Source organism: Vombatus ursinus, unplaced genomic scaffold (assembly GCF_900497805.2).
Source record: "Vombatus ursinus unplaced genomic scaffold, bare-nosed wombat genome assembly UNPS02014793.1, whole genome shotgun sequence".
In the NCBI taxonomy this organism is placed as follows: domain Eukaryota; kingdom Metazoa; phylum Chordata; class Mammalia; order Diprotodontia; family Vombatidae; genus Vombatus; species Vombatus ursinus.
The window spans coordinates 5,718,442-5,743,978 of NW_020954571.1; the positions used below are offsets into that span (position 1 = coordinate 5,718,442).

Genomic DNA, 25,537 nt, shown 5'->3' on the forward strand with positions numbered 1-25,537 from the left:
CAGGGGTACCAAGATTAGCCCCTCCCTGGGTATAAAGCAATTCCCCTTATTTTGTAAACTTGCCAAGGCCCTTGGAAACCACCTGTGTGGGCAAGGCCATCTGCCCTGAGAAAAGAATTTGTTTAGGTTATGCAGTTCCTAAACAATGAACTTAGCTTGCTGAGAATTTGCAAGTGTGTAGAAATGATTTCTAATGATTGGCTTTTACACCAGGACAAGTTTAAATTTTGAAAAGGAAAAATGTTAAATGAAATCTCTTATGTATGTGAGTCCTGGTAAATCTTTATTGCTTATTGCAACTCCATGAGAGTAAAATTAACTGTATCTGGCTTTAAGCTGTGATTGGTGAAACTTGCTGTTTGAGGTAAAAGGCTCTTGGAACTATAATTAATTTTGTTTTGAGTTTGAATTTGAATATAGTAGTCTCTATTAAATCAGTATCTGAGAGAAATGCCACAAGTTACTCAGAGGGAATGTGATCCTGTACTATTAACACATCAAGGTCTGCATCTGGGAAAAGGCCGTGAGGACAATCTTAGCCTCAATCTAGGATGGGATCCTCCTGGCTTAGTTTCCCCACTGTGTTCCTTTGAGAAGGAATGTTTCCCACCTGACTATTCCTGAGTCTGGCTATTATGTGAAATTGATACTGCATGATTGGAGAACTGTGACTCTTATCTGAATTCAAATAGAGCTAAGGATGTTCTATCTTGTCATATTTTTTATGTCACATGTCCCTGACTTTTCCTTTTATAGTAGATTTCTCTGATCAGAGCAACTGGTTAATAAAAGACATGAGCACTATGTAAGTATGTGAAATCTTGCTGTTTTTAATCTGAATTTGTAGTTATCCCATGGCCTAAGTAAGTGTAAAATCAGTGTTTGAATTTATCATATGTAAAAGATTCAATTTCTGAAGTATAATTAGAGAAGGATAAACAAGTTTAAGATTGTGTATCTATTCAATAGTAAGGTTTAAATTAGAACCTGTTTTGTTTAAGGCAATTTTTGCAAGAAACCCCCTTCCTAATGTAACCACCTCAGACGTCTTTGTCACACTTTTTTTTGTACCGGCCACTCCTTTATGGAAAAATTTTTTTATCTCAACACCCTGTTTCTCAACAGGGAATTATTCCCTTGCTTAAGAGACATCAATTGGCTCCGACCTTCCATATCTATAACAACTGAACAGCTATCTAACCTTTTTGCTACCTTTAGAGAAGACACCCCCACCCCCACCCCCATCTCACTTCTGAAGCGAAAAAGGAACTCCAATTAGTAGATTCAAAAATCTCTGAGCCTCAGCTTACTCAAATTAACCCCAATGAAGAAGTACAGGGGGTCATATTAGATACTCCTGTTTCCCCTACTGGTGCATTATTTCAAAATTCTGGAATCCTAAAGTGGATACACCTTCCCCATCAATTCCCTAATTCACTAACTATATATACTAGTATGGTTGCAATTTTAATACTACATTTACATAAACGATATCTTTTACTTTCTGGCAATCTAATTCCTATTATTCATCAACCATACAATAAACAACAACTTAATTCTCTAATTGCCTTTTCAGAAGAATGGCAAGTAGTCATTATGGTTTACACTGGGAAACTAGACAATCATCCCCCGTCTTTGAAATTATTCACTTTCTTTTCAAAATACCCTTGAATTTTTCCAGATATTTTATTTCCTTTCACCAACAATGCATACTGTCTGCTATTATACTGTTATTAGAGGATGTTTTCAACCCTCTCAATGTTATATCTGATAGTAAATACTCCATACATGTGTGCCAAAATATTGAGACCATAAAACTTAAACATGTCCTAGCACCTGATTTGTATTCTTTGTTTCAGCAACTACAACCACTACTTCGTTACCGTAATAACCCTATTTATATCACTCATATTAGGACTCATTCTAATCTTCCTGGATCCTTAAGCACTGGTAATGCAAAAATTGATTATCAATTACAATTTTTTCCAATTTTATTGCCCCTACAAATTCAAAAGGCTATTGATGCCCATACTTAGTTTCATCAAAATGCAACACACTCCATGGACAATTTCATATTACTAGAGAACAAGACAAACAAATAGTTAAAAGCTCTTCTCAATGTGTTATATATTCAACTCCTTCCTCTACTACTATAAATCCTAGGGGTTTACAACCCAACCACGTTTGGCAAATGGACGTAACTCACGTATCTTCTTTTGGGAAACTGTTTTAAGTACATGTTACAGTAGATACTTATTTTTCATTCACCTTTGCTTCCCCTCAATCTGGAGAAGCTACCAAACGTTATTAATCATATGCTTCTGTCTTTTGCTTGTTTGGGCATTCCAAAACAATTAAAAACTGATAATGTTCCTGCTTATATCAGTTCTTTTTTCTCTTTTTCATATTATAATATTGCTTTAATTACAGGAATACCATACAATCCTACAGGACAAGCCTTAGTAAAAAAAAAAAAAAAAAAAAGACATCAAAACTTACTTAAATAAACAAAAAGGGGGAGTGTGGACTACTACCCCCTCCAGACAATTAGCCCAGATTTTATATACCTTAAACTTTTTGAATGTCAATAAAGATGGGATTACACCTGCAGAAAAACACTTTCAAAAACGCAGGTTACCTGAAGCCAGAGTTATGTGGAAGGACCCACTTACAGGGAAGTGGGAAGATCCAGATCCATTATTAACCTGGGGGCAAGGGTATGTTTGTGTCTTTCCAGAAACCTTTGATAAACCTGTCTGGATTCCAGACAAAAATGTTCGAAACTGTTCCACTACTCACCGCCCAGATGAAAGAATTGAACCTGCAGCAGAAATGGAAGTGAACTATGAAGAGAAAGAAAGACTTGCAATGATTCCCCTGCTCTCTACCCAGCCATCATATGGACATTGTGACCAGCATTGGACTTATTTTCCTTTAAAGCTTGTATAAAACCCCACAAGCATTTATGATAGCTTCCTCCTTCTCCAATGGTTTAGAACCTGGATTTGTGAACTTGACACAATCCAGTACTTTAGAATGGAATGTAACCTGGCTTAATTGTATTATCAAGCAATGTATTGATCAAAATGACAAAATTGTTCTATTGGTTCAGCAACCGTCCTTTGCTGTTTTTTCCCACTAACCTTTCTCATGAATGGTTCCAATCTTCTAGGGAACATGCCCTTCAACTCATCTCATCATCACTACACAGGTCAAAAAGATTTGTTGGGTTTCTCATTACTGGATTAATTTCTGTCACTTCCTTAATTATTATATCCACCCTGTCTTCTATTGCTTTGCAGTCAGAGATACAAGATTCACGATTTGTAAATGAGCTTGCAAAAAATATTAGCTTAGCCTTACGAGCTCAAGAAGCTGTTGGTAGGGATTTATCATATGAAGTTAATCTGTTAGAGCAATCTGTGCTATAAATTGGAGATGAACTTGCAGAATCAGAATTTAGAGCAAAATTGAAATGTGATTATCGTTTTACTATAATATGTTACTCCCATAGCTTATAACTCTAGTTATACATTGTATAGTACATTGGGATATGATCAAGAATCATTTAGAAGGTGTTTGGCAAAACAGCAGTAATGCAGCTGATTTATCTTTTCTTACAAATGTAACCCAGGCTATTTCTGACAGTCTATTCCCAGGGATGAATCCTCAGAGTTTAGCACAAGAGATCTTAGAAAAATTGGCCTCGTTAAATATTTCCAAAAATATCACTGATTTATTACTTCATCTTTTTTCTTGGGGAATTTTATTAATCCTAGTTTGCCTTATTCTCCCATGTGCAGCTGCACTGATAAAGTCATGGTTAAAGTCTCTAGCCACAGATATTCATCACCTCAAGCTTCAACAAAAATTAAAAGGGGGAGATGTCGAGGGCCAGCTCTGATCAGTCCAGAAAAGGGTTAAAGAATTCAGGTTGGAATTTAACTCCTACCTGTTCTTACCTTCAAGGGCTCACTTAATCAGGATGTTGGCTCACCACTCTTCTATTCATTAAGGGGCTCCTGGAACTGCCCTACCGTGACACTATAGAAGTCTGGCATGAAGGATAACACGTGGCAAACTAGGGAGGACTAGTCACATAACTTTGAGATAAGAACCTGAGACAGCCCTGAGAATGATTGTCAAGGCCTGTTAATTCACTGTTAATCTCCATCTTGTAACCATTTGTTTAAAATGTATGTAATCCTTTTTTCTTGATACTTTTATTGTATGCTCCTTTGATGTATGTCCTGAAAGCATTTTTTTACCGAGCTCTGAACCTTGAAAGTTATCAGTAACAGTTACAGAATATGCATAGTTTTCCCATACAAGGGATCCTTTGAAGTTCCAAACTTTTTCCTATATATGCTGTGACCCTCAGATGAATAAATGGTTCAGTCTTGGCTGACCTGCCTGGCCCATGTTTCTTCAGTTCACGCTCTCCCATCAGGTGTGATTCTTAGTTGCTGGCAACAGAATTCTATCACCTCCACTAGATTTATTGTTAGCAATGCTTCCTAAGGCCCACTTGCCTTCATTCTCCAAGGATGTATGGCTCTAGATCAGTAACCATACCATCATGGTTATCAGTGATGTTAAGATCTTTCTTGTATAGTTCTTCTGTATATTCTTGCCACCTATTCTTAATCTCTTCTAATTCTATTAAGTCTTTACCATTTTTTTCTTTTATATGCCCATTTTTGCTTGAAATGTTCCATTGATATCTCTAATTTTCTTGTCAATTTCATGTTTTTCCCATTCTATTGTTTTCTTCTGTTTCTTTGCATTTGAAAAGAAATACCTTTTAAATCAGTTAGTATTGATTACTTTGATTTATTTTTTAGTTTGATTGGGAGATTAAGCTTCCTTCTTTAGGAAAAGCTAGCCCTAACAACTATACCAAACATAGATATTCTATTAAGTCTGGGTTACCTATAGATTTAGTGAATAGGTGGATTAATAAGACTTTCTCATTTAACAGTAGATAATTTAGGGTAAGACATATATCTTTGTAGGAATAAAATAATCACAGGATTATAAGACTCTTTTTAAAGGTTTAAGTTAAGGAGGTTGACTAAAGGTTAATTTCGTCTTTCCAGTCTTAGTAGATAAGCTCCTTTTTTTTTTCCCTTGAGCTAGAGGTTAGGTATAAATTGAGGTTGAGTTTCCCTTTCTGGCAGCTGGAGGATGACTCCTAACTACAAACCACAAGTTCCTCTTTCCCAGTCTTAGTTCAAAATAGTGGCCCCTTTAAAGTAAGCTTTCTGATTATAAAAGGCATCAGCTGTAGGGCAAGGATATCTGGGGTAATCTCACTTTGATAACTGAATGCTGCCACAGTACAAATTTGGGTTAAAAAAGCCTGAGAGAAGCAAACTGGACAGATGACCTGCCTTGTCCTGTTGAATTATGTTCAAGACAAGTTTCCCGAGATTGCTGTAATTTTTTTATTCCTCTTTTCTCTTATAAAAATAAATTCTGTAAATCACTCCTTTGTCACTAATTACTGAGGAATTAGTTACCTGATTTAATGGTAACCTATCAAATATTACTATTAAATCATTATTTATTTACTCAGAAACTTTGTACCTCAAAATTATTTTCTATTTCAGATAATTTTAATACATTGCTCATTTAAGAAAACCTTATGTCTCCTTGTTATTCTCTGGAATTCTGCATTTGGTTGGGTTTATCTTTCCCTTTCTCCTTTCCCTTCACTTTCCTTCTTTCCTCATGTATCCTTTCCCCAGCTAAAGCCTCATCAGAGAGCCATTTCCTTTCTTACTCTTGTTTTTCTCTGGGATGTGTTTTGTGGCTGTTTCCTGTACAGTATTTCAAACTTCTGTTCGTGGTTCTTCAGGAACTCTATCTACTTGATCTAATCCCTTAAATCTATTCATCACTTCCACTTCATATTAATAAGGAATGTTATTTAGGTCATGCCTTGACAACCTGATGGTTTTCTGTCTTTCTTCAAATTAAGTCTAAATTAGGCAATAAGCTTGTGATCTGATCCACAATCAGCTCCAGGTCTTGTTTTAACTGACTGTATAGAGCTTTTCCTCCTTTGGTGGCAAAGTAGATAATCAATCTGATTTTGATATTGGCCATCTGGTGATGTCCATGGATAGAGTCACCTTTTGGGTTGTTGAAAGAGTATTTGCTATGACTAGTGAGTTATCTCAAAAAAACTCTAGTCTGTGGTCTGCTCCATTTTGTACTACAAGGCCAAACTTGTCTGTTATTCCCATTATCTTTTGATTTCCTACGTGAGCATTCCAATACCTTTTAATGAATGTGACATCTTTTTTGGTATAATTTCTAGAACATGTTGTATGTCTTCTTAGAATTGAGCAATTTTGGCCTCTTTGGCATTAGTGGTTGGAGCATGGACTTGTATTACTGTGATATTGAATGGCTTGCCTTGAATTTGCAGAGAACTCATTCTGTCATTTTGAGATTATACCCCAGTACTGCTTTTCTCACCCTCTTATCAATTATGAGGGCTACTCTATTTCTTCTAAAGGATTTTTGCCCAAAGTAGTATATATGATGATCACCTGAATTAAATTTACCCATTCTCATCCATTTAAGTTCGCTGATATGCAAGATATCAATGTTTAAGCTTTCCATCTCCTGTTTGACCACCTCTAGCTTACCTTAATTCATAGATCTTAACATTCGAGGTTCTTATGCAATATTGATCTTTGCAGCGTTGGACTTTCCTTTTATCACTAGACATATCCACAGCTGAGCTTCCTTTTGGCTTTGGCCCAGTCACGTCATTCTTTGTGGAGCTATCTGTAGTTGTCCTTAGCTCTTTCTCAATGATGTAGATACCTTCTGACCTGAGGGGCTCATTTTCCATATATTTTATCACTTTGATACTGTGCATGGGATTTTCCTGGCAAAGATACTGGAGTGGTTTGCCATTTCCTTCTCCAGTGGATTGCCTTTTGTCTAAACTCTCCACTATGACTTGTTCATCTTGGGTAACCCTGCACAGCATAGCTCAAAGTTTCATTGAGCTATGCAAACCCTTCCACCTTGACAAAGCAGTGATCCAGAGGGGTCTTGATTTTTACTCTATGGAATATCATGCCTCTCCTACCCCCCACCCTCCAGCCTTATGCTCCCTGGACTCTTGGTACTCCCAGCCACTTATCAGCTTCTTTTTGTATGCCGTCTTCCTTCATTACACTGTAAGCTCCTAGAAGGCAGGAACTGTCTCTTTTTCATATTTGTATCACCAGCACTAATTGTACTACTTACTTAACAGAACTGTTATGAGAAAAGCACTCAGTAAACTAAGTAATGCACCCATATGAGTTATTAACAGTTCTTCCAGCTCCTTAGATCCTGCTTTTCTCCATAAAGAGAAAATACTTTAGTGTAGTCCTTTTTGAGAGTTAGTTTAGATAGGACTAAATGAAGGACGCAAAACAGAAACTGTTTCACATATTTATTGATATACGTGGAGTTAGGTGGTGCCTTGTATCTGTGCAAAGTCCCTTCTTAATTACTCAGATATCTCCCTGACTCATACCTTTCTGGACACTATGAGAAAATGCCCAAAGGACAACCCTAGAATGTCAGAGCTGAAATGGGACTCCAGAGTCCAACTCCCTCATTTTACAGATTGGAAATCTGAGGCCCAGAGAGACCCAAGGTCACACAGTGAGTGGTAGAAGCAGGTCCTTTTGGTTTTCAATCCACTTCCCTCAGGAAAAGTGAGCCCCATCTACCCAAGGGCTCCAAGAATTGGAGAGCTTCCACCCCCAAACCACCAGTAAAAAGATCAGATTCTTAAAAGCAGCTTCTCCAGACATTTCAGCCTTCCCCTCTAGGCATGCAATACAGGTGGGGAAGGAGATATGAGTGATACCACATAGTGGCAAAGATAGAAATAAATTTAAAAGTTGAGTAGCTTCTTCTGGCCCACAATCTCAAAAGCCATCCTTATATTTAATTCCTTAATCCCTTTTAGGGGATGGATTATTATCCCTGAAGGGCAGATAGATGACTGAGCTGAGGCTCAGACATGGGATATGATTGGCAGAAAAGTCAATAGTAAAATTAAGAATAAGCTCTCAGAAGCCTAAGGGGGTTGGCCTGTCCCACCCTAGGTCATTTCCAGATAAAGATTTTCCCTTCACTCTATTTAAGGATCCAGTATTGACCCCGAAAACTGATGTGGTCCTCTTGGAAGCTCTCACTGAACTCAATTTCGGCTTGGCTCCCCACTGACTCCCAGTAGAATAACTGCTGTCCGTGGAATGTTACCATCTTCATGCTGTGCATGTCACGGATCTAGAAGGAAAAAGAATAGGAGGGTGTCAGCCCACACGGAAATAGCTTTCAGGCAAGATCTCTTTATTCTGTGTCCCATTTTAAAAGACTGATGTTACTGAGCTACTGTGGGATTGACAGAAAACTCAAACCAGTTACTATAAAAATTAAAGGGTCTTTGTTTTCATTTTCTCATTTAAATTTCTCATGTTTCTCATGTTTAGAAGGGAAATTATATATGGTGTAGTGCTAGGGCAGCTGTTGTGTTATGGTTTGTCCTTCATTCTCAAAGAGGACCATAACATCAGGAAGGTGATGCCATGACAGACAATTGAACTGGATTTAAGTGAAGGAGGTCTGTGCAAAGTTACCAGCCTCACTTTCTCCTCCAGAGCCATCTGGGTCCAGTGGCCAGATATAAATCAGGACAACTGGAGATATGGTCCAGGATGCAGTGGGAGACCTTGGCCTTTTTAAGCTAAGATCTTTTCAGGTTCTCACTTTGAGGGAGGCAATGCCCATTCAGTGATTAGGCCTATTTAAGAAGTAAGTCAAGGGAGGGCCCTAAGTGGTATAGCAGATAGAGCAGACTCTGCAGTTCAAATCTGGCCTCAGACACTTACTAGCTGTGTGACCCTGGGCAAGTCACTTCACACTGTTTGCCTCAATTTCCTCATCTGTAAAATGAACTGGAGAAGAAAATGGCAAACCACTCCAGTGTCTTTGCCAAGAAAACCCCAAATGGGGTCACAAAGAGTCAGACATAACTGAAGAACTAAACAACAACACAGTGCAGTGCTTAAGAGCCAGCCTTAAAACTAGAAATACCTCAGTTAAGTCTAGCCTCAGACACCCTGGCTACCAGACCCTAGGAAAGTTACTTAACTTTTTAGTACCCTAGGCCACCTCTAAGACTACAAGTTGCAGAGAAGCTATCAGCCTGGGAGAGGACATTTCCTCACCTGGAAGTTCCCTATAATAGTGAAATCACAGGTTCAGTCCCTAGTCCTTTAAATGGTAACCTGGAAACATTAATATTCCAAAACAGGAAGAGATGTCCCTACTCCTAAGAGTAGCATTTCCAAATGCAAACAAATTACTTCTTAATTAAGGACCACATGCATGGTTTATGATACACCGTGTTAGAAAAAATTTCACAGTATTATGGGCATGGGTCAGATAATGTCCTTCTGAATGTCCACATCTATCTCATAATAACAGAAAATCAAAAGTGTCCATGTTATATTCAACCACTAACAACAAAGTTAAACTAGGGTTTAAATGCATTTAAATTATGCTGTAAATTGATTCTGATAAAATGGGGGAAAGCCTTTTCTGTTTAACTCCTATTTGAAATTCCTTTCTTTCACTGATGTTCTATTGACTAGAATCAGTGCCCAGCAGTATTGTACACATAGTAGGCACTTTTAATAAAATGTCTGTTGACATACTAGCAGTGTGACCTTGGGCAAATCACTTAACCCCAATTGCCTCATGGAAAAAAAAAGCAAAAAAAAAATGTCTGTTGAACGAATGACATATATTCAGAGAATTTTAATATTATGAGTGGCCTCAGAGATCATCTTCTCTAACCCTCTCATTTTGGAGTAAAAGAAAGTAAAATTACTATGGAATCAGAGAACCAAAGGGAAACCTTACTGAGGGGTTGGGAGCTATTTCATTTTTTGTCTTTGTATCCTCAGTGCCTAGCACAGTGTAGTGCCTAGCACACATAGTAGGCACTTAATAAATGCTTATTGATTGACTGATCTAGCCCAGCTTCCTGTCTCTAAGATATACTAGTACCTAAAACACTGAGGAGGACCCAGTCCTACCCTTTTCCTGGTAGCCTCACCAAAATGTAGCTGTCAGAAGTCTGATTAGCTTCTGTCCCCAGATCAATGGTCAGGGCATGGATGGCTATCCGGGCTTCTGGAGCCACATTGATGAAGACTCGACATCCTCCTTGATTTCTTACATTGTGCTCCTGTGGAGGATTCACTATTTCCCCTCTAGGACCAAAGAGTTGCACATCACATTCTGGGAAAGAAAAATTGGGGGGAAAGTAAACCAATTGTAGACAAATAAATGCTTTGAGAATATGAAAAACACAATAGAACACAACAATAGAGAGGGCTACAGTGGCCTGCAAAGTGGTAAAAGTTTTCTGTATGACTTATTCTGGCCCAACCTAACATCTAGAGCCAATCTTAAGAGGAAGGATCATCCATTTAGAGGGCCAAAAAGTGTGAGAGAAAAGTCCATTAGTGGGCCTCCCATATCCTTTCGGTGGGTAACAACCATTTCCTCCTTGGATCTCACATATCACTTTTTTTGCCCCTCTTTCTTTATGTGTATTGTAAGAAGTTGTCTAGCATAGTAGATAAAAAGTTGGCATCAAAAAGAGGTTTGTTAAAAGTCCCATCTCTGAAACATACTGGCTATGTGACTTGGACAAGTCACAAATTCTTACTGGTCTGCATTGGTAAAGGAAGCTTCCTCACTGAGAAAACCCTGCACAATGAAATCTCAAGTCTAGACCAAAATATATAGAAATGTTTCATCTCCCCTCTCTGCCTTGATGCCCTATTGTCTCCAGGTTTTCAGGACACTACTCTCTCCTAGTTTTCCTCCTACCTACCTGACTGCTTCTTCTCTGTCTGCTTTGCTGGGTCTTTATCCAGACTATACCCTCTAAATATAAATGTCCCTCAGTGTTGGGCTGTCTTCTCCCACTACACTACTTCTCTTGGTGATCTCACCAGCTCCCATGGATTTAATTACCATCTCTGTGCTGATGATTCTCAAATCTACCTTTCCTTCCCCATCCTCTCTGTTGACCTTCAAACTCACATCTCCAAGTATCTTCCAGACATCTCAAATTGGGTGTCCAGTAGACGTCTTAAACTCAATATGTACAAAACAGAATTCATTATCTTTCCGCTTAAACCTCCCCTGCTCCTAACTTCCCTATTATTATAGATGGCACCACCATCCTCCCAGTCCCTCAGACTCATAACCTATGAGTCGGCCTGGATTCCTCACTCTCTTACACACACCCCACCTCATGCCCAATTTATTGCCAAGGCCCGCCGATTTCACCTTTGTGGCATCTCTCAAATACTCCCCCTTCTCTCCTCTGATACTGCCAGGACTCTAGGGCAAGCCCCTCATTTCCTCATGCCTCAATAGCCTCCTGGATCAGCCTGCTTCAGCCCTCTCATCGCTCCAATCCATCCTCCATTCAGCCACCAGAGTGATTTTCCTAAAGTGCATATCCAACCATGTCAAAACTCCTTCCCCCTACTCAGTAAACTCCAGTGACTCCTTTATCTCTTCCAGCATCAAATACAAAAACCTCTGTTTGCTATTCAAAGCCCTTTATAATCTAACCGCCTCCTAACTTTTCACCCTTCTTACACCTTACACTTCCATCCCCTCACACTCTTTGACCCAGTGACACTGGCCTCCTGGTTGTTCGACAAATGAGGCATTCCAGCTCTCAGTTCCAGAAATTTTCTCCGGATATCCGCCACGCCTGGAACATTCTCTCTCCTCAATATCACCTACTGACTTTCCTGGCTTCCTTTAAGTCCTAGCTAAAAATCTCATCTGTATTATTAATATTTTCTCCATCACTTTATTAAGTCTAGACAATCAACAAAACAATAAATCAAGCCCTATTTTGTAGTATTTGCCAATTTCTGACACATTGAAATTTTAATAACTGGCTCTCAAGACTCTGAAGAGCTAGCTCCAACATGCCCCCGGTAATCCCCCCTCTTCCCCACCTACCCTGATACCTTTGTGATAATTTTCTGTGGCTACTTGGCTCCAATACTGTAGCACCACCCCATTTCCTGGGAATACCAGGCGCTGTCTCACCACCAGAGTGTTGGTTTTGGAGATGAATGTCACACCTGCCAAATTCTTGCAGGTTTTCCTCCAGGTGAGCCGTCCCCAAAACAGCAGCATCTCCCCTTAAATAAGTCAATGAAACGTGGTTCAGACATTATTAAGTCCTCAGTTTAAGGCCTGATTGAGGGCTCAGAAGTAAGAGACCACACGGGTCCCAGCTCCAGTTTCTGGGCAACCCCTCAAGACCACAAGCACTTCAGCAATATTTAATTATATAGTAGTACAGCTCTGTTCCCCTTCTTGTCAGAGGATAGGGAAATAGCAGAGGCATTGGAAAGGGCTCATTTGGCATCAAGATCAGTTCTGTCATTGCAGCATTCAGTGATGGAGTGGGAAATAGAGCTGATAGAAAACAGTCTCCTTTAGGGGGACCCTCAGCCAGAATGACCTGAGCACCCCAAACTACAGCATGACTCCTTAAACAATTACAGACTTTAAGGACCCTAAAGTCGTGTAGGGGTGTCCACATGCGCCCACAAGGAAGGACATGAAAGGAAGTTTCAGCGAGAGGGCATAAGACAAACTAAATGGCCACCCAAACAAACCAACACTGCAGTTGAGGGAGCTCTCCAGGACTTGGAAGGCCACCACCTCCCCCAGAGGTCGTCCGATGGCTACTGCACACTTGGTCACCTGCATGCCAGTCATGTTGATGGTCCCTATAGGCCCAAGGTATTGCTTTCCACAGGTACCTAAAGAGGGAGCAGAAACCCATGGTGATCATGTATGCAGTTGAGGGATGAAGGAAGAAGGAGAGGAAATAGGGAAGCAAATGGTATTGGACTGTACTCAGAGCTCAGAGGAACAGTGTTGATGTATTCCCCAGTACTGGAAGTTGTTTTTACTGTTTTTTACAGGTATTGTGATAAAATGTTTTTTAACTGATATTCATTAATAACATTAATTTAAAATCTCCTTCTAGGCTTTATCCTTTCCTGGTTTAGATATTAGGACTACATTTGTCTCATAAAAGGAATCTACTCCTAAAATCATGAAAGAATGCTTTGCTTCTCCGTTTTTGAGAATAATTTGTGTATTTGTGCTAACTGTTCTTTAAAAGAATTCTTCTGTGAATCTATCAAGACCAGTTTTTTCCTTTAGTAGTTTCTTTATAGCTGCTTCTAATTCCTTTCATGAGATCAGATTATTCAAGATATTATATTTTATTTATATATTATATTTATATTTTGGAAGGTATTCCTTTATTTCTCTGTGTTCTCAATTTTGGTAGCATATATAACTGCATAGTGTATTCTGATCATTTTTAAAAATTCTTGCTAGTTTTGTTGTGATTGTGCTTTGTTCAGTTGCTATTTTATTAATTTGATTTTTCTGCCCTCCTCTTATTAATTGTCTTGGCTAAAGGTTTATCACTATTAGTCTTTTCAAAGAATTAGCTTTTAATTTTGTTTATCATTTCTATAGTATTTTTGGTTTCCAGTTTATTTCTCCTCTAATTTTTACTGCCTCCCCTTTTGTGCTTGTTTTAAATTTGCTTATTTGTTGGCTTTCTAATTTTTAAAACTGCATATTCAGTTCATTAATTTTTATTTTGTTAATTTTGTTTTTTCTATTTTGTTAATTCATGCTTTAGGTATATAATTTCTTAGCTGTATCCCCAAAATTTTGGTATATTATTTCATCATTATCTTTCACATAATTATTCATTGTTTCAATGGTTTATTTTTTGACCCACTCATTATTTAGGATTTCATTAAGTCTCCATTTGGATTGGCATAATGAAAAAGGAAGGAAGGGAGGGAGGGAGGGAGCAAGGGGAGGAGGAAGGAAGACATTCATTAAACACCTACTTTTTGCCAGGCATTGTTAAGGGTCTTACAGATATAACCTCATTGGATCATTACAACTCTGGAAACTAGTTGCTATTATTATCTCCTTTTACCATGAGGAAACTGAGCCAGAAGTTTAGCAACTTGCCCAGGATCACACAGCCAGCAAGTATCTGGGATGGATTTGAATTCAGGTCTTCCTGACTCCAGCCCAGCCTCTATGTATTGTGCCATCTAACTGATTCTTTAACGTCAATCAGAATCACAACTTAAAGGTCTATCCATTGAGTAGGATCCACAGTATCATAGATGTAGAGCTGGGAAGGACCTTAGAAGTCATCTAGTCCAACATCTTCATTTTAAACATGAGGAAACAGAGTCCAGCCCAGATTCAGTGATTTGTCCAGGTTTACAACAGAACTGGAATTCCCTCTCAAGTCCTATGAGCCTAGGCTCAACTCCTTCCCATGTCCCATACTGTGGTACGACCACACTTCTTGATTCCCTGGCAAAGTATAATTAGGGGCATGTTTTGGGTTGGGAAAGTAGTTGCTGCTGCCGCATTGCCTAATATCCCCCTCTTCTTCTTTTCTCTCATTTTTCCCTAGTTAACTCTTGGTTCTAAGAGAACCAGTTAAGAAAATAAGTGGCCTTCAGGCTTTCCCCTTAGCCACAGAGGAAGTAATGACTGTCCCAAGTTTTTTCTGACTCCCTTATGAAACCATCATTCGTCTGAATTGTGGTTCCAGACAAGATTCCATCTGGTCAAAAAAGAAATAAAACATAACTAGACTTACCAGTGTTTTCCTGCTTTGGGGTTTCCTTGGGTTGAATAGATGAAGAAAGGAGGTGGTTGGGGACAGCCAGGGCTCTGTACTGGGGACTCTCAAAGGTAAGAGCAGGAGCTGCTGTTGTTTGGCTTATAGCAGCAGTGGCTTCCTCCTTTGCCTTCGGTTTGGGGATCACCTGCCTCTCACAGGGCCCGGCTGAGCAGCCCCTCACAGTTACAGGCTTGGGAATGTGCTGGCAGAAGATGGCAGGTACTGGAGTATGGGTCTGGTGGGGTCTGACACAGAAATCATGGCGGCGCTGGATTCCATTCCCACATGAGACAGAACACTGTAGAAGAAAGGGTGGCTAAGTTGTGATATACGGCAAAGAGATGTCTGAAGGGTAAAACTCAAACACCTCACCTACCTTACAGGGAAGGGGCCAGGGTATCAGGATCTGCCTTTGCACATATCCCCATTTCCTCTAAGGCCTTTCCAGCAATCCACTTATACCTCCAAACACTCAAGTGGTTAAACCCTGGGGCTGGCTTCTGCCCCGACAGGAAACATATCGGAAGCCTCATGGCTAAATAGAAGATCACTTCAGAATCAAAGACCCTTTGGTGCTGACCCCTAGAGTGCTTTCTCATGTCTGCTCCACCTACCCCTTCGCTTCCCGTGGGTACCCAGACTCCCCACCAGCTGCCTTACCTTTTAACTGAGTTTGTGGCACCTCCTGATTCTCAACTGCCTGCCTGGTTTCACAAACACTTGCTTGCCCTGCCTTTGGATTCATACGTGCTTTCGGACCCCTGGACACTACTGCTGGCCCACCAACTAGCCTAGCTGACTACAGCAGACCTTCCCTTCTCTCAGTTCCAGCCTCCCAACCTAGTCTCAACATGCCAATGCTGCTGCTCCAAGTTCCGACACTGACACAGGGCTACAAATTAGGTTTAATTTTCCTTCAAACTTTTTCAGAGAATCATAACAAATATTTAAAGGCCCCTGGATGGGAAAACAGATACCCTTTCCTCTTCCCAGGGTGCACTCCAAAGCTGGCTAAAGTGAATACCTCCATCCAGTCACTGAAATGCCATTGGTAGCTACAGTCTGTTATAAAGCAAGGGATGCTAGCTGGGGGCCTCTCCAGGGGGGCACAGGCTTTGTCTTCCACCTCTGCCTCCTCTCCATGATCCAGCTGCACACAGATCATTGAGCGCATGGCTGTGCCCAGACCACAGCTAGCTGAGCATGAGCTGGTTGACGCTACTTTCCACCTATATCAAAAAGAAAACATCAATGAGACAGAGGCAGAGGACTTAGCCATCCTGTTGTTCACAAGGATGTGCTCAGAATCATAGATTTTGAGAGCTGGAAGGAACCACAGCTATCACCTGTGTCTGAATAGAAATATAATTTTACCACATCCCTGACAATATAGTCATGCACCCCCTGCTTGAAGGTCTCCAGTAACTGGGACCTCACTACCTTCTGTCTTTGGGCAGTGACGTTAACCCAATTGCTGCTACAAAGCCCCACCCCACTTACCCCCCTTTTAAAAAATACTAATGTATTTTTAAAAGATGCTATATGCCTGGGAACCCTGGAACCACCAGCTAAGAAGATTCACAATTGCAAGGAACCCCAAGGACAACACAAAGATACGCTGGGGGTATAAATTGCCTATAACTTATTTCCAAAACTGACTTATGCATAAGAAATGGCATAAAAGACACTGACACTCCTGGAAAAGGAGGTGGGCTGACCACAGAGCAAGAGTGACAAGTAGTAGATGGACCAGCCAGGTCTATCTTTTGCCATCCACTAAATAGTAAAAGGAAGTTGTCCAATGCATCATGGCAGTCCTAGACAGAGGATTTACAGAAAGACATAAACAAGTAATACACAGAGTGAGAGGGTAGGGATGGGTGATGACCTACCCTAGTGGATGGAATACCCAGGCCAGTGACATCATGGATCCATTCATGCAGAAATATAATTATTAGAAAGTTTTTCCTTATCCTGAGCCAAAATCTGCTTCCACCTCTTATTCCCAGTTCTACCCTCCATGACCAAGCAGAATGAATTGAATCCTTTGCCCCCTTCCACAACAAAATACTTAAAGATAGCTATCATGTCCCCACCAAGTTTCCTCCTCTCTGGGCTAATCAACTTGAATTCCTCTGATCTGTTCTCATATGACATGATTTCCAGTCCCCTCACTATCCCAAGTCATTCTCTTCAGGACGCATCCCAGCTTGTCAATGTCCTTCCTGAAAGGCAGCATCCTCCTCCATGCAGGGGCTGCTGACCTGGGTGGACAAGGGCCTAGGTTGCAGGGCTCCTGTTCCTCTGGGCGAGGGAGCTCCTGGCACTGGGTGTCAGGAACAATCTCCTCCTCGTTGTCCCCAAAAGCCCTGGCACAGTAGAGGATCCTCCGGACAATCCCTCCTCCACAGCTTACACTGCAGGATGCCAGCTTGTGCCGCCACCTGGTGGAAGTGAGTTGGGCAAAAAAAAAAAAAAATCCATCCAATAGCATCTTCAGAATTTCTTAACTCTCCTTATTGAAACAAAATCCAAGATTTCCTCTAAATGCCAAGAAATTCAATTCATTCCCCACAATGAAAAGGGCAAAAAGAGAGAGAGAATGTACATAAAGCTCTTTGCAAACCTTAAATCTCTATATACATGGGATCCAATTTTGTCATCAAGCAAGACTGACCTTTTATTGCTTCTTAGCCCAATGGGAGATTCATAAACTAAGGTCAACAAGCCCCTCCCATTTTACAAAGAGGAAACTGAATTGCTAACAAAGGATCATTTTATCTAAGGATAAAAGAGGAAATCTATCAGGACATCCATCACAAGAGGCCTTCCCACTCCAGTACAAGTATGTCCAGGAATTACTGTACATCCAGAGACAAAATCCTACATCGGATACCATCTCTTAAGTACACTGGGGTCACCAGACTACCCGATGGAAAATGATTTTCATACTGGGGAGGTTCCCTTAAGTCCATCAGGAAGCTCTTTGATAACACTGATATTAAGACATAAGATTAGTGCTGACTGATTAGTCTGAATAAATGAAATGTGAATAAATAAACTGAATAACTTAGTCTGAAAAATATAAGACTTTTTGCCAGCACAGTTCACAGTTTGAGGGGCCCTGGTTTCCCCACTACTAGATCCAAATCTAGGTAATAATAAGCCACATTATAGTAGGGTATCCTGTACTTCCTGAACAGCCTTGGGGCATTTCCCCCCTAGAATGGAGTCATTTCCTCTCAGTGGGATGGATTAAACTTGAAGCCCAGGGGCACAAGAGTATAGAGACCTGGCAGGACAGGGCTCTGGCCTGCACTCCTGGTAGCTGCTAGGCCGGGGCATCCCCCCACACTTGGAATGAGGAAGCCTGATGGTCAGGCCTTTGTTCTGCCTCACACAACGGACAGAGAGTGGCACTTTCCCCCCTCCACAGGTCACTGGACAAGGGGCCAGAGCTTTGATCTCCCACCTAAAGGGAAAAAAGAAAAGAACGACTTAGAGAACAGTTGGCTCTCTTCTTGGAGAATATGCTTCTGAAGCTGCTAATGAAAATGAGGGCAGCTAGGTAAAAGATGAGAATAGTCAATGAGAGGTTGTGGAAAGACAGGCACACTAATGAATTATTGATAGAGCAGAAAATTGATACTACCATCTTGGAAAGCAATTTGGAATGATGTAAATAAAGTGGCTAAAATGCTGACACCCTTTGATGCAGACATTCCACTGCTGACTTATATGCCAAGGAGGTCATTGACAAAAAAAAAGGCCAAAATGTTTAGCAGCACTTTTTCTAGCAGCAAAGAACTGAAAGCAAAGTAGATATCCATCAATTGTGTAGTGATTAAATAAATTGTGGTATGTGAGCGTAATGGAATATTACTCTGTTGTATTAAATGATGAATGTGATGAATATAAAGAAGCATGAAAGGACTTATATGAACTGATGCAAAATGAAGTAAAGTGAGATAGAAAAATAATATATATAATGACTAAAACAATGTTTATCTAAGGAGAATAGGAGTATGTGATAGGAAAAATCACAAAACAGTAAAAACTGAATGTAGTGAAATTATAAAGAATAAGTTTAACCTCAAGAAAGTTATGAGAAGACAGCTTCCCCATTCTTTGCAGAGATGGAACACTAAGGATATGGAACACTGTAATTAATATTGGAATTTTTTTTGATGTGTTGATTGGTTTTGCTGGACTTTTTCTCTTCCTCCTCCTCCAAAAAAAATTGTCATAAGGAATGGCTCTCTGGAAAGGGATTAGAGAGAAAATGGAGAAATCTAGATGATGTAAAGACAAAAGCTAACAACACAAATCTATTTTTAAAGAAATTCTACATAAATATTACTTGTTGGTAGTGGTATTGTCAGTGGTGGTATTGGTGTCAGTGGTATTAGTGGTGGTGGTAGTGATGGTGTTGGTGGCGGTGATAGTGGTAGTGGTGGTGATGGGAGTGATGGTGAGGATACCCTGGAAGAGGAACAATTCTAAAGGTGAGGAAAGGCAGCAGAAATGTTTCCTGCTTTACCTAGGTGGACAGGAAACAGCATGGCAGACCATCATCTGATTTGCTGGCTGGCTCACTGGGTTACACTTCTCTTCCTGGACCTCTTTCCTGCTGGCAAAGTCCAAACAAACATACCGTAGCTCCATTATGCCTAGGAGGAGAATCATAGGGTTCAGGGATTTGAAGCTGAAAGGATGCTAAGACTCTATAGATTTAGAACTAGAAGATTCATGAAAAGTCATCTAGTCCCATCCCCTCATTTTTTCAGATAAGTAAATTGAGGCCTAAATAGGTGTGTTAAAATTCTATCTTGTTCTGGTCCCCCTGACCCCCCTTCCATACACACTTCTAGCTAGTATAGTAAACTTATAAGAGGCCAGATTGCCAAATGGAACCTAGAAGTCACATACAGACTGTCTCAAAAATCAAAGAAGCATAATGTACAAACTATCATATATTAACTAAAAATCACATCCCAAGATGATGTGCTACAACAAGGGAAGTCATCAAGCCCTTCCTGTGAGGGCCTTTTGGTCCTATGACATGTAATCCGGAAGAAATTAAAATTTTTCTGTATCATTTAATAATTGATTCTATTCTCTAATTGACCCTATTTTGTCACACCACACTTCTCTGTTCTTGAGTCAAGCTCAGGAATGCAGTTTTCCCTTTGAATTAGTTTAAAGATGTGGTTAAAGGGAAAAATTAACACTTGCTTGTTATATGTAAGCCCCAGCTGGCTTAACCTGGTACCATTCCCAAAAAGATAATGTCATCTGTCCTTGCCTGTCCTTGTGCAATTAGGGGAGATTCAATCTCCTCCAAAGGGACAAGGGAGGCAGGTGGTACTGATTCCTTAACAAAGATTATAAGAAGCAGATGAGTCCCATAAAACAATTAACATTCCTTTATTGTCAGAGAAGGATGTGATTAGCCATACCTAAATGCCAACCCATTTCTCTTAATATAGCCCATTGTAATATTCCCCAATTACCCAGACCCCCATCTTTCCTGCATGTCTATAAAGAGGGTCCCCCCCCAGCTTCTCACTGAGGTCACTGGACTTACTAAGGCCAATCTGACCCACTTGGTTAACTGTTCTGTATGCTTCACTGTTAATAATCTGATTTTGTTTGGAGTTGGTCTCAAACCCATCAGACAAAATGACATAGTTGCTAAGCATTCTTCCTTCCCACTAACCACAAAGAAACCTAGTTATAGCAAAGCCATAGTTTATCCTCACTGGCTACCCTCATCACGCCATTCACCTGTACTCTCCCCATCTCTCTTTAATGCATTGTTGGTGGAGTTGTGAACTAATTCAACCATTCTGTAGAGCAATTTGGAACTATGCCTAAAGGGCTATAAAACCATGTATACCCTTTGACCTAGCAATAGTACTACTAGGTCTGTATCCCAAAAGAGATAAAAAACAGAAAGGAAAAGGACTTACATGTACAAAAATATTTATAGCAGCTCATTTTTGGAGGTAAAGAATTAGAAGCTGAGGGGATGCCCATCAATTAGGGAATGGCTGAACAAGTTGTGGTATGTGATTATGATGGAATACTATTGTACTATAAGAAATGAATACTATGGTACTATAAGAAGTGATAAGAAAAATATGCTCTGAGAAAAATCTGGAAAGACTTGCATGAGTTGATGCAAAGTGAAATGTAATGTGTACAAAGTAACAGCAATACTATAAGATGATCAGCTATGAATGACTTAGCTATTCTCAGCAATACAATGATCCAAGACAACTCTGAAGGACTTATGATGAAAATGCTATCCATCCCCAGAGAAAGAATTAGTGGTGTCTGAATACAGACTGAAGCATACTTTTTTTTAACTTTTCAATTTTTCCTGAGCTTTTTTTTCTTGTCTATGTTTTCTTTCACAGCATGACTACTATGGATATGTTTTTCGTGACTACGCATGTATAACCTATATCAAATTGCTTGTCTTCTCAATGGGTGTAGGGGGTGGGGAGGGAGGAAGGGAGAGAATTTGGAAGTCAAAATTTTAAAAACAAATGTTAAAAATTGTTTTTACATGTAACTGGGGGAAAATAGAATACTAAATAAAAGTTTAAAAAATAAAACAAAGGTAAAAAAGGCAAGGGGTCTCTCTGATCTCTGTTGGATCAAATCCAAACCCTTTAACCTGATATTCAAGATTCTCTGTGGTCCAAACCCACCTAGCTAACATCATTTATTCCCCCACTACTTCCCAAATCAGACATCTTTCTCAGATAGGTTTCTATCTCCCTCACTATTGTTTTCTCCAGGCCTTAACTATCTCCTCCATGCCCTCATTCATGTTGTTCCTCCAACCTGGATGTGCTCCTTTCCCAATTCTTCCTATCCAAAACCTATTCAACCTTCAAGGCTCAGGTCCAGATTTGCTGACTCCATGAAGCCTTCTCTGATCCCATTCCACAACAAACTTTGAATTCTCTTGGCATGTGTGTATACAATAGATACCAACCTATCTCAAACTTCTTTATACCCTACCTTGACATCTCTGGTTACCTCATGTCTGTCTCCTTAACTAGATGGGAAATATCTCAACTCCAAGAATCTTGTCTTCTCTTTTTTGGTCCTCCTCTCCCAGTATCCGGCACTAGCATTTCATAATATTCTATTTAGCAACCTGAATAGAACTGAACAACTTCCAGAGCAAGGCAAAACCCTTTCTAGGGCAGTGAGGTCTTCCAGAGAGTAGGAAAAGTCCATGCCAACCATGGTGGTTGCTATGTCTGGAAGCCGATGGAGGTAGTCAGCCTGGTTCTGATTTATCTAGGAACTCCATCATACAATTATGTTTCTAGAGCAAAAAAGGGACCTCATTGAATCCAACTCCTTCATTTTATAGATGAAGAAACTAAGATCCATAGAAGTGACTTGCCCAATATACAAATAGTTAGTGGCAGAGCTGAGATTTGAGCTCAGTCCTCCAACATCAAATCCAGTCAAATGGGAAGTTTTCAACTGATGGTCAACCTATTCTGATTTTAATGGGAACTCTGGTGATTGGAGAGAGGAAAGGCTCCCATACCTCAGCCCTTTGCTACACAAGTTCCCGAAGATTCTCACCTGTACCACAGGAGACTGAGCATTCCCCAACCACTGGGCTCCACACATGCACTGTTAGATTCTCTTTCCAGGAAGTTCCCAGTTGGTCCATAGCTTCTTCCAGGAAAGACTCAGGTTCTTGCTGTGAGAAAATAAGTAACCCCCCAGTGCCACCACAAATGACATGCTGATGGACATGGGAGAGGCCCATGAGATATCCAGTCCTATTTGCCCAATGTCTTAGAAAACAAGAGAGAAAGAGAGAGAAAAGACAGAGAGAAGGAGGAAGGGAAAGTGACAGAGATAAAGAGAATGAGTTGGCTTGGGAAATGAGAAAGACTGCAACTTTTAAATTTACTATCCCTCCCTCTTGGAATAGATTACTTTCCTCACCCCTAATCTCTCTTAGTGATTGAGTACTCCATAAAAATGCCTTCACAAAGCCTTCCAAGAAAAAGACATTTTTCCATGTAAGTTCAAGCAATTTAGCTCTTTGCTTTGCATTCTTTTCACAAAGGTTACTATTAGAAATTTGATTAGAAATTTCCTCCAGAGTTTGAGTCTGATACCTGAAAGTCAGGATGTGGTGGTTTACAGTCCAACAGTACAGTCTAACATAATAGACATGGCATGGTAGGTTTGCAGAGTGCTTTACATATTTTATATCACTTGATCTTCCTAAGAACTCTGTGAAGTAGGTACTATTATTATCTCTATTTTACAGATAAGTAGCCTGAGGTTAAGTGACTTGCCCAAGGTCATACCGCTAGTAAGTGTCTGAGGCAGGATTCAAACCCAAGTTTTCCTGACTCCAAATTCCCCAAATCCTAGTTGAGACCACCACAGGCAACTTGCCACTATATGAGAGCCATCGAGCCTCCTAGTTCTTAGATATAGAAAAAGAAAGCATTTCCCTGTGAAATAAAGCCAGCCTATCTTTATAAATTTCTAATAAATTAATCCCTCTGGGCTGACTTAAAAGGAGAAGGGTGACCCAGTCTGGTTTTTAATCTTCCTTTTGGCCTTTAGCCATCAAAGCTCAAAGAAAAGACTAAAAAGAAGAAACTTTGCTTGGGCAGAAAAGAAAACTTCAGGGATGATACTTTCCCAGAGAAGAGGGACAGGTAGAGACTCCTCACCTTCAGCCATCATCCTTCCAGCCTAACTGGACATGGGCAGTATCGCTTTTCCCACCTCCCTCCCAAACACATTCCAGATTATTCCTTTCTCACGATGAATTTGGCCCTTGGAACTGAGCAGGTAGAGGTGGCTGAGTCAGGACACTTACAGTATTCCAGCCCAGGGGGCAGACTGTCACCACACATGGCAAGAAGTGAGAAGGTTTTTCTTCCATAGAGCATAGCCTATCATCCACTGGGCCTTCCATGCCATCCCCTTCTTGCATGCATGTCACATTCCTCTGGGCTAGACCCAGACCACAGACTGAAGAGCACGGACCAGGTTCTGACACCTTCCACCTGAAGACAAAATATAAGAATCAGGAGGTCCCATCTTTCTCTCTGAATGCCTCTGCTGTGTGGCTTATGCAGTACCCCTAACCAAGATCATGAACCCCAAAGAAGAGAAGGTAGGAATAAAAAAAGAAGAAACCAAGACACCTTCCATCTTATCTCCAAAGAGCCACCATTCCTGAGAAGAAAGTTGATAACAATAACAATGATAGCCAGTACTTCAAGGTTTGCAAAGCACCATACATATGTTATCTCATTTGAACCTCACCACAACCCTATGAGGTAGGTGCTATTATTATCCCCATTTTACAGATGAGGAAACTGAGGCTGACTTGCCCAGGGTCAGAAAGCTATAAAGTGTCTGAGAAAACATTCAAATTCAGGTCTTCCTGACTTGGAAGTGTCCATCCCAACATGCTATACACTCTTGTCACCTAGAGGTGGCATGGAAGGTGAAAAAGTCTCTATGCTACAAGTTATATCTAAGGGGATCATGGAGAGAGAATCCCAAAGAACCATGGGGGTATCAGGCAAGGTTGATTCTATGGAAAACTCCCTGAGGAGGAGGACTATTTTGTTCTGATCTTTATATCTCCTACCTACACCTCGTAGTGCCTTTCAAATAACTGATATTTAATTAACATCTGTGAATTAAGTTGAAGTGGACTAGGTGGGTGATTTGAAAGATGGTCTCACTCCTCCTCCATAGGAAATGCTACAAGGACATGCCTGTCCCCAATATCTCTTTCCCCATTGTCCTGTTATTGAATGACCTTCCTTTCCCACCGAGACCACCGTTAGTGTCTCTCATAGAACAGGCAATAAAGGCTGAGGAAAATGATTCCAGATGACAAAATTAACATATGTTACCCAAGAATATCTTACTAGCCCTTTCTGACTAGCACATTTTTTTGGGGGAAGAAGGGAGGAAGTTGAACAGGTTAGTTGGGTGACAGATACCCCTGAGGAAACGATACAGGATAAGGAAGTTTTAGTGGGCAAAGGAGGGTAAGAAGAGAGGAAAGAAGGATGACAGAGAATAGCCCCCAGTGATGATTGGGCACCTGGTTTGGGAGTAAGAAGCCTGGGCTAATAGAATACTTCTGGTGGGCTCCTGAGGGCGGGGTGGATGTCAAAGGTGGTAAAGGGAATGAGGCACTGAAAGAGTTGGAAAGGCTCCAAGTCACAGTCAGTCTGGGGAGTTCCTTAAGACAAACTTTACCCATTTCCCCTGGGCTGATGAGTGCCCCCATTACCTGGTAAGGCAGAGCTGGGGGTTGCAGATCTCAGTAGCAGTGGGCTGGAGAGAAGCTTTGCAGTAGGATTCTGGTAACATCAGGGTAAGGTTGCCCTCCACCTTCACACAGCTTATTGTCCGTTCTCTCACTCCTCCTCCACAGGTTGTGCTACAAGGACCAAAGTCTCCTACTGCCCAACTAAGAAGGAAGGACGAGAGCCAGTGAGGCTTGGCCTTGTCCTGGAAGGATTCCTGGAGCTAGGCTGGCTGGGGCAGACTCCCAGAGAGTTCTACTGCCTCCAATCAATCAATAAACACTGAACCAGGTAAAGTAGACCCAGGCTAGGCTAAACTCTTCTCAACTTAGGAAAAAAATGGTTCTGAGCCTTTTGTCTAGCTGCAGGGCTACTGCCC

General features: G+C 40.6%; 1 protein-coding gene across 3 annotated transcripts in view; it reads right to left on the minus strand.

Annotated features, from left to right (window-relative positions):
* Positions 1 to 7,447: 7,447 nt before the first annotated feature.
* The window catches only part of ADAMTS13 (ADAM metallopeptidase with thrombospondin type 1 motif 13), a 58,619-nt gene continuing 40,529 nt past the window's right edge, over positions 7,448 to 25,537 (minus strand). For 2 of the 3 annotated variants that reach the window (XM_027869765.1, XM_027869764.1), the window contains 12 exons: positions 25,143 to 25,322; positions 23,703 to 23,892; positions 22,436 to 22,556; positions 19,359 to 19,488; positions 18,111 to 18,290; positions 17,083 to 17,262; positions 15,843 to 16,047; positions 14,795 to 15,116; positions 12,753 to 12,899; positions 12,093 to 12,269; positions 10,145 to 10,329; positions 7,448 to 8,310 (listed from right to left, as the gene is read on the minus strand). In XM_027869765.1, the coding sequence (XP_027725566.1) occupies positions 8,158 to 8,310; positions 10,145 to 10,329; positions 12,093 to 12,269; positions 12,753 to 12,899; positions 14,795 to 15,116; positions 15,843 to 16,047; positions 17,083 to 17,262; positions 18,111 to 18,290; positions 19,359 to 19,488; positions 22,436 to 22,556; positions 23,703 to 23,892; positions 25,143 to 25,322 (2,170 nt within the window). In that variant the 3' untranslated portion in view covers positions 7,448 to 8,157. The remainder of the gene's footprint in view (positions 8,311 to 10,144; positions 10,330 to 12,092; positions 12,270 to 12,752; positions 12,900 to 14,794; positions 15,117 to 15,842; positions 16,048 to 17,082; positions 17,263 to 18,110; positions 18,291 to 19,358; positions 19,489 to 22,435; positions 22,557 to 23,702; positions 23,893 to 25,142; positions 25,323 to 25,537) is intronic. The other variant, XM_027869766.1, reaches the window with a different exon arrangement.